The 9,926-nt window shown below is 35.4% G+C and overlaps 1 protein-coding gene across 1 annotated transcript in view; it reads left to right on the top strand.

The window, feature by feature from the left end:
* Positions 1 to 387: 387 nt before the first annotated feature.
* The window catches only part of Nav3 (neuron navigator 3), a 281,130-nt gene continuing 271,591 nt past the window's right edge, over positions 388 to 9,926 (top strand). Inside the window, exon 1 of the mRNA XM_051206388.1 lies at positions 388 to 665. Coding sequence (XP_051062345.1) covers positions 423 to 665 — 243 coding nt within the window. The 5' untranslated portion in view covers positions 388 to 422. The remainder of the gene's footprint in view (positions 666 to 9,926) is intronic.

The following is a 9,926-nucleotide window of genomic DNA, read 5'->3' as shown; positions in this document are numbered from 1 at the left end:
AAAAGATCACACTCAGGCTGCTGTAGTGAAAAGAACATAGCTGAGAACTCTATAATCCTATAGAAAGGGATTCGCAGCATTTATTTTTTATTGTTCAGGCACTACTTACTGAACAGGACAGTGAGAGAGAGAGAAAGATTATGAATGTGAAATATGAACTAGCAACACTAATGCTCAGATAATGCAAAATTTTGTCTCTTCCTAAAAAGTTAGTTTGGAAGTTACTGTCTTTCTTCTCTCTCTCTCTCTCTCTCTCTCTCTCTCTCTCTCTCTCTCTCTCACTCACTCTCACTCTCTCTCTTGTTGTGTTTAAAGTCTTTTAAAGTCTTTTTTTTTTCTGCTGGAAATACTAAAACTGGAGTCTACCAGACTGAGGTTGGGAGCGTTTTCTTTGGCAAGGCAAAGATACTTTTATAGAAGCCATGCCTGTCCTTGGGGTTGCCTCAAAGCTGAGACAGCCAGCTGTTGGGTCAAAGCCTGTTCACACTGCTCTTCCGATACCAAATCTTGGCATCAGTGTGTCACAGCGCTGTTCTTCAAGACCTTTGGAATTCGCTACACCGGAGCACTTGATGCTTTCTTGTCAGCTCACATTAAAATCAACCTGTGAGTTTGGAGAGAAGAGAGCCCTGCAGAGAGCAGCCAAGGAGAAAGAAGACAGCAAGGTTGGTAACTGAAGGTTGCTGCAGGCTTGAAGAGCTCAAAGACAAATTTCATTTCAGGTGCACCATGACATTTGTGCGAGGGTGGCTCTTAGAGGAATACTGGTATAAGTAGGTGTAGACACAAGAGAGACTGAGCATTTACTTGCAGAATGTATTTTATCTCATGGCTGCAAAAGTCATGAATGAATTCTGTATATACATACATACATACATACATACATACATACATACATACCAGTATACTTATTGTTGGAATGCTTATTTTCATATTAATGTAGTTACTCCTAGATAGTGCCCTGTTGTTGACATTCATAACTAATCAGAAATAGAAAGGGAGCTCAGTTTCATATATTTTTACCTGTAAGAGGAGATCACTGAATAAAAATCCCATGCAGATGCCGTCCCTTTTGTTACTTGCATGGCTTGAACGTTTGTGCACTAGCTGCTTAATTTATTGTAATGGGAAGAAAATCAAGCATGTCCTTCTTACTGCACATAGGTCTGGATCTCTGTTTGTAAATTGAAAACCTTCTGTCTTTCATACTGCTAACATCCCCTCCTTCAGCTATCTGCTTGCTGCTATTTTGTGAGCTCTTGGTTGCTGAGCCTTCTTGAGTTGTTTACTCCAGAGATGGAGTGCTTGAACAACCCCACAGCTGAGATCCTTTGGTTGGGATGCATCTAAACCAGGAATTCTCAGCCTATAATTCTGATGCCTTTGGGAGGTCAAAGGAAACTTCACAGGGGCCACTGAAGACCATGGGAAAGCACAGTTAGTTGCACTGCAATTTGTAACAGTAGCAAAGTTCCAATTGTAAAGTAGCAATGCAATAATTTTATGGTTGAGGATCTCTACAACACCAGGAACTGTATTAAGGAGCCTCAGCTTTAGGAAGGTTGAGAGCCAGTGGTGTAAACTTCTTAAGAATCCATCTTTTTCTAAACTTTCCAAGTTCACCATCTCATCTCAGACTTGTAGGAAATAATGGTATTTTACTTGCTTATAAACAAATGAAAGCTAAAAAGTAATTCAGGGTGCCTTATATGTATAAACTAATTCTGTAAGTACAAAGGAAAGCTAGTCCTTTTTATCTAGAATGCCTGTTTGATCCACCTTCTGTTCAGGTTTTTAAACTTGTCCCGGATGTACCTTTCTCCATAAAGTCTTTGGGCACTTTACATTTACTGTACTGTGATATTTTGTTGTCTATAGAATGGCTACAGTGTCTATATTTGTCATTTCATGTTTAATTATACATAGAATATGTAATATTTCTATTCTAACTAGTGAAAACATATGGAAATCAGGAACTGTATTAATTCTGTACTGAGGCATGTTCTCACTCTGTCCCAGGTTTCACATACATTTGAAACAGTAATTTGGTAATATATATGTAGAATAAATGAATCAATGAATGAATAAAATTATTATTACAAGAAAAGTCAGTTAAAATCATTGATTTGATCAGGTAGTCTTGACTCATGCCCTTAATCCCAGTACTCTGAGAAGTAGAGGCAGGTGGATTTCTGTGAGTACTTGGTGAGCCTGACCTACAAACTAAGAGCTACACAGAGAAACTCTGTGTGGAAAAACAAAACAAATGATCAGTGATCTCTGTGTGTCATTTCTTCTATATGAAAAGGAGATTTTAAGTAGCTGTAACAAAGAATTATTCAAGTACAAAATTCAATAAAATCATTACTTTGTTATTGACTTAGATTTCTCAGTGCAATGTCAAAATTCTGAGTAACATTGGGAAAATGTAAGATATTAGTAAAATACAGAATTTTATCTGAAAATATTTCAGAGTGAATATCACACAACTTTATTATAGTTTATGCTCACTGAATGTTGTCTGGATTCAATAGAAAATCAGATAGATGATAGATAATTTATTGATAATAGATATATAGTTGGTAGGTAAATAAATAAATAGATAGGTAAATAGATATACGGATATATCTATCTAGAGCTATTTTCTCTGTGGAATGTGACTATTACCTTGTATTTTTACTCGAACTTCTACTGTGCTAAATGACCTTCATTTAAGACTTTGCTACTGTAACTGATTTCTATAGAATTTTGATGGATTACTTTGTTCAGTAAGTGTAAAGTAAGTGTGATATTTCAATTAAACTCCATGGCATAAAAAGTCATTGGAATAATTATATTTGTAGGGATAATTTTATCATGCCTCTTAACAGATTTAAAATTGAATTCCAAACAAATATGAAGAGTGCTTTATCATCATTTAAAAATATTTCTATGTGTTATAAGGAAATATATTTATGATAGTTTATATTAAAGAACTAGTGAAAATAGCAGAAATGATCAAGGTAGTTATATTAACCATAGTTAGACTTGGTTATGTACCAGGAAATTCAATATCATACTATCATTGAACAATACTAGGATAATGTTGCTTCTTGTTCAGGTGATAAAATCTAGAGATATATGGTGATGTCTGGACATTGTCAGAGAGCTTGAACCTCTCCACTTCGCCTGTCTTCCTCCATTAGTGGCTCCAAAGTCTCTGTCTTAAGTGGGTTATAGAGTTCTATTCTGGTTAAAAGACATAACTCATTTCATTAAGGGTTTACGACATCCTGTTGCCCTAGTTAGAGTTCTACAACCTTACCTAGCATTGGTAGGAACTGGAAAATGCCGTGTTTATTCTAAGCAGCTATGTGCCCATCTAAAAATTATGGGTTTCATTTCTAAGAGAGGCAAACCCTGGAGAGTAACCACAATACATGGTGGTCATTAAAAAAGCATTTATGTGGAGTATGCAGCCACTCACTGCACCCAACAGTGTTGTAGTCTGGTTTGAGAGAACAATCCTCTGACAATATCAGAAATGTTTTCAGTTCAACACACTTTCTTCTTGTTTTTCATTAAAATAAATACTGTCAGCACAGAGCACAGGCCTTTAATCCCTGCACTTGGGAGGCAGAGCAGGTCTCTGGAAATTCAACGCTTACCGGTCTACAAATTGAATGCCAGGACAGTCAGGACTGTTAAACAGAGAAACCCTGTCTTAAAAAAAAAAAAATTGCTGTCCACCTATTCATCCATTCTTTAACCCTGATGTGTTGGTCCGATAATTTACTTTGTCTTTTGATATAGCATGTCTTGTAAAATGTTGGAAATTTTATTTCTGTTTTGTATTTTAAATTTGTACCTGTCTATATATGCTTACCCTTGGGCATTTATTTTGTATTAGTTATTACAATGATTACAAATTCCTTTCCTCCCATGTCTCTTCACCATCTCCCAAGAAGCTTAATCATTCAAAAGGGTCTTCCTCCCACATTGAAGTTTCTTTATCAGGAATGACATCCTGCCTCTTGTTCTTACATGAGACCCCATCCATCTGGGTGTCTTGCTCCTTGCTCTTTTTGTACAACTTAGCTCACCTATCTTTAAACAAATCACATTTTTAAAATAATACTTGCTTTTAGGTTTTGAGATAAACACAATTACATTTCCCCCTTCCCTTTCTTCCTCCAATCTCTACATGTACACTCTTTGCTCTCTCTCTATCTCACTCTCTCTCTCTCTCTCTCTTTTCCAACTTTATGGCCTCTTTTTTCCTTAATTATTAGATTTCTGTTTCATATTTTGAATTTTTCCTAGACCACATATATTTATCTATGTATGTATCTGTCGATTGATATAGATAAATAATTGTAGATATGTTGTTATGTATACACACACAAATTAGTTTTTTATAGTCCATACTATGTATGGAGTGAAGGGCTCATGTTTTCCTTTGCTGTTCCTGATTTCTTACCTAATCTGAATTTTCTAACCTCTCTCTTCATATGCATTTGATTTTTGACTCTTACTGGGCTCTTGCATCAACACATAGCAAGATATCCTTAGGGGGGAGCCTTTGCTTGAGATTCTTGAAGTTAAATTTCAGAAAGAAACCTTTGACTCTTTATTATTTCTCCATAGAGTAATTTCTGTATGTTTTCTAGGCTTACCATAGTCTACAAATATCACTATGTTTACCACTCATTCCAAATGTCAAAGACATGCTTTAAAATACACATTATTGAAGTAAAACTAGAGAGAAATAATGTTCCTCTGAGAAGATGTAATGTAGCTTGAGGGAATTAGTTCTTTGGCCCTTTAATAGGAATCTACTGCTCAGAGTTTACTCAATGTTTCTAAGGATGGTCATAGGAGAAATTATTCCTCATTTTACAAAGTATTAGACTTAATGCTTTGAAACAAAAGACATTCAAGTGCATTATTTTTGATGAGACACTTCAGTTAGTTATTTTAAACTTTGGTTCACATACATACATGCATGCATGCATACATATATACATACAACACTTTGAGTACCCCCCCAATGAAACAAATGAAGACTGAGAAACTTGTTTCAGTGGCTTTTGTTTTGTTTCTGTGACAAGGCCTCACTCTGTAGCCCAGGCTAACCTGTAACTTGTTGTGTAGTTCAGGATGGTATCAGACTCAAAGGAATCCTCTTGCCCCAGTGATTTGAGGGCTGAGGTTACATCTATGAGTCATCATGCCCTTATTCTCATATTGAAAAATCAACTACAATATTAATGCAGCCAAACAAATGCAAATTAATGAGTAGTGATACTAATAAGGGGAATTGTTTTGTAGATTTTGTAGATCTTTATAAGGCTCTAAGAATTCTTACGTGGAAAAGAAATAGTGGGCATTTAATGGGCAGGTAGGACTTGGATACAGTGGAGAAAAAAAAAAAAAAAACAAGTTTTAGTGAAACAGTTGTGCAGAATGGCCAGTGAATAAAATACTATAATCGAAAGAAATTATTTATGGGAAGTAGCAGAATTGGATCAGTGAAGACTGAGCTTGTTTGTTTTTCATTTCTTCCGTTCTTCCTTTCTTTCTTTTTTCAGGAAAGCCTTCTTCTCTGTGTAGCCCTTGCTTTCCTGGAACTCACTTTGTAGACCAGGCTACCCTTGAACTGAGAGGTCCACCTGCCTTTACCTCCCAAGTGCTGGTATTAAAGGAATGTGCCACCACCGTATGGCTAAGGAATAGGATCTTAAATAGAATTAGACACAATGACTATGATAGTGATATTTAGATAAGACATGGCTAAGGGGATCTGATTCAAATTAACATTATAGAATCTTGCAATATTCTAGTTAGTAAACCAGGTGCTTTATAGGATATGTTATGTAGTCCTCACACTAGTTGGATGATATAGACAATATTATTGTCATAATTTGACACAAGAAGAAACTGAAATTTAGAAAGCTAAAAATACCAACCACATTTTGATGCTAGATTGTGGTGGAATATTGGTCCAAAATAAGTATGTGGCTGTAGAAAATGTTAATTCTTAACTAATTAAATAAAAATATACCAATGAAGACTTTTGATGATAGCAACTGAGCTTAGAGGGTTATTGATAGCCATGCTTTCTATTTAGAAATTTAGATATACTTTAGGCATTAAATTACCATTTCTAGAAATTGTATATAAGTCATTGGCTATGTCAAAGTATGTAGAATTATCTAGAGAAGACGATTTAGTTGACACATGGCCTCTACTGAATTGTATGAGAAACAGAAATGAATAAAAGTGGCCCCAAGATAGAGATAGAGCTGCAGATGTCAATTGAGTAGATCCAGTCTCTGGCTTCCAGCTGTTTGCTTTTGGAGAGATTGCCTGAGTGCTCAGGGCTGTCAGCACTCCTGTTGGCTTGTTCACAGGGTGGCTTTTCTAGAGCTGGCCTGCCCTGCAGCTGCAGGTCAGCTTGCAGTCCCCTAGGTAAGAGGGCCTGGCTTGCCTACTCCTGCTCTGTTTGCACACTCTGTTACTTGCATTTAAAGAAACATGATCACTCCTTTTCAGAGTTACAACTCTTCTGCCAGGTAACCTGTTGGGATGCTTAACTTGTTTTTGTGGTAGCACTTGAATCAAAATGTTGAAATGACGATTACCTTTGAATATTTTTTTTCCCTACTGGCTGGAGTAATGTTACTTTATAATAGATTTATTGTCCTTGTATAATTTTTGGCAATCTGAAACTGTTGTCTATCTTTTGTGTCATGGAAAGTCATTCAGTATTCTACCTCCTTATTTAAACTGCAAAAATATGTTTAAAATTATAACCTTTACATGTGATGAATCTTACTGAATTCCTTATACTACTTGGTTAGGTATTTTGACTTTGTGTATTTGTTTATAGTTTGACAATATGTTCTTAAGTTACTCCTTTTGAATATCATAACCATCTTCCTTTTATTGAAAAACTATTAAACGTATTATTTATAAAAGCATGAGCAGAGTGTTTAGTATTTGGCAAATTACAATACCAGTAACTACTCATAATGAATTCACATCTTTCTATATGGGGTATAATTAACAGAAGTTTTTTTTATTAGACCTCAAGGATATAAATTATCCTCATGCCCAGTCCAAAAACAAACAAACAAACAAAAAAACAAAAATACAGAAGTAATTCAGTCTTTATTCTTGAAAACCTTGAGTGAAACAGGACAGATGGTTCCTGATGAAAATGTCTGGAACACCCACCCTGCCACATATGGAGTGTCTGGTATTATAGACATGTGCTGTGGCCATCACTACCCCATTTATGGGACACTGGGAATTGAATCAGGACCTCTGATATGATAGGCTTGCTTTCTATACACTGTATTACACATCCACAGAGATACATTTTTAAAGGTTAACAATTTCATGATTTTCTCCCTTTCTCTTTCCTGAGTTTGTTCTCTCTCTTATCTTGTTTCCCTAGAGCATTTTCGATCTTTTCCACCCCCAGTTTTTTCTTTGGACTAGGAATTTTATAAACCACCATACCGGTGACATTGGTTTCTGATAGATTTTGTGTCAAGGATAGGAGGACTATTCTAAGAACTGTGGCATATTAAATAGAATTTCTTCCTCCTGCATGTACAAATCCATGTCTTTCTCCAGCTATAACAACCAAAATTATCTCTAGATACTGTGAAATGTATGAGGAGGAGACAAAGGCAGCCAACATGTGAAATGTGCTGGCAAGAGTCTTTTTTGAATGATTCAGGCATTACTAGCAAATGATTCTGGCAAACAAATTTGTACATAATTCTAGGTGTCTTTAAAATGAGAATGGTGATATAATTAAAAACATAAGCTTTTTGAATGGATTAAATAAGTGAATGTATATATCTATATATCAATAGAAAGTACATATTTAGCTAACATTTATTAATATGAAGGTAATAGTTTCATATAAAATGATAACAAAGTATCAGGACAAGAGGCATTATTTAAATATTCATTTATGGTAAAAGTTACATTTCAACCATGTCTTTTGGAATGAATTTTAGAACATTTCAGACATAATAGTGCTTACCAATGTATGAAATACAATGCTACTTTATAAAACAAAGACTATTTCTCAAGTCTAATAAATGGAATGTAGGCTAGGAAGACAGAGGTGATTTAATACACTTGAAAGTCTAGAAATGAAATCTCCATGATGACATCTCCTCTATAGAATGAAAAGAGGTGGCTAGGTATCAAGATAGCATGTGTAAGTTTCTAGAAACATAATGATGAAATACAGCATGACAAAGTCAAGTGTAGGTGTAGAAAGAAGCTGAAGTTCTAGAATATAAGAGCAACAAAGATAGTTCTTTTTTTGTTTTTTGTTTTGTTTTTTGTTTTGTTTTGTTTTTAATTTCAGAATTAAGTCCAAACACAATCAAAATGTCACATTAGGAAATGAACACACAGGTGTTTGAAATCATTCATCCATTGTCAGCTACCCAAATGCTGAGCCCTGTAAAAATAAATAAATACACACATTTTCTTCACACATAGAATACAGATAAGGGGTTGGAGAGATAACTCAACAGTTAAAAGCACTACTCTTTCAAGGACCAGGGTTCAGTTCCCAGCACCCACATCACAGCTCACAACTGTCTGAAACTCCTATTCCAGGGGATCTGAATCCCACATAAAGACATACTTGGCAGGCAGAACACCAATATATATAAAATAAAAATAAACAATAAAAAAGATTATTTTAAAAAAACAAAGAATATAGACATGTATGTAGTGTCGGTGGTTGCTATTTAGGCCAAATATCAAAGATAGATCTTCATAATAGAGAACTGTGGCCTGCATGCACTTAAATATTTTTAAATGGTCCTTGAAGAAATAATTTAACAACTTATGTATATAGTAACTCTGGAAACCAAGTCCGTTGTAGATTGTCTCATAACATAAATCTATTTAGCATCTGTGAAGAAAAGAAAACAGAACACTGGACATGTCTATTGCTACTCTGTTTACTACTTGTGCTTACTTCCTTTTGTCATACCAAGTGACAAGAGAGACTGGGCAATGCAGGCCAGCCCATGTGCTCAGAAACTAAGAAAAGTAGCTTGGTAAAGTACTAACAGGCATTTTATAGTTTACAGATTGGACTAAATCTCTAAGTAAATTGGACAAAAACCTTCTAAAATACTCAATAGTGTCTTGTATTTTGTCACTCACTTGTCCTGATTTGTAAAGATCTATATACCTAAAATCATAGTGCCACATCGAAGGAAACCATAATTCCCTAAAATATAGAAGAAAAGGATTTTGTAATTTATCCAGATTTTTACATGGAATAAGTACATAGATTTATATAAATCATTCTCATATACAAGGCTCATGGTGGTCTCTTGGCCTCTCTGGCTGTTTCCACCATGTGATTTTGCTGACAGCCTTATATTTCTTCTGCTTCAATGTGCTGATCCATGATGGTGTCTTGAAATTACTCTTGGACCTTTCGTTCATTCCTACTTCCTCCAGTAATGGGCTTTAGAACACTTCTCTTGCTGTTCCTGGGAACTGTCCATCAGAAATAAGATGCTGAAGACCCAGAAAGTGTAATATCTGAATTTTAGTCGTGCATTTTTAAAAAGTCAAGGTAAAGTGAGTGGCCCAAGTGGGAAGCCAGCATTTATTGGTTTCTAGATAGTGCTAAGTGGGTGGCCACATGGCTGTGTAGTGGAATGTTTACCCTTGACTTGAAAACATCATGTAACCCCTGTCAACACACTGCCAATCATATCCAAGGAGCCATTAGGTGGGAATCAGGGAACAGGTCATTGAAAAAAATTCAACCCAGGTAATGAAAGAGGAAATTCATACTATAATCCTTAGAGACTATGGAAAGTATTTACGAGGAACAATATTCAGAACACTGAATTTGAATTGTGAGATGAATTCTGAGTGGTTTAACT

Source organism: Phodopus roborovskii, unplaced genomic scaffold (assembly GCF_943737965.1).
Source record: "Phodopus roborovskii unplaced genomic scaffold, PHOROB, whole genome shotgun sequence".
Taxonomy (NCBI): domain Eukaryota; kingdom Metazoa; phylum Chordata; class Mammalia; order Rodentia; family Cricetidae; genus Phodopus; species Phodopus roborovskii.
Note: the sequence above shows the minus strand (reverse complement) of the source record. Positions and strands in the feature narration are given on the sequence as shown.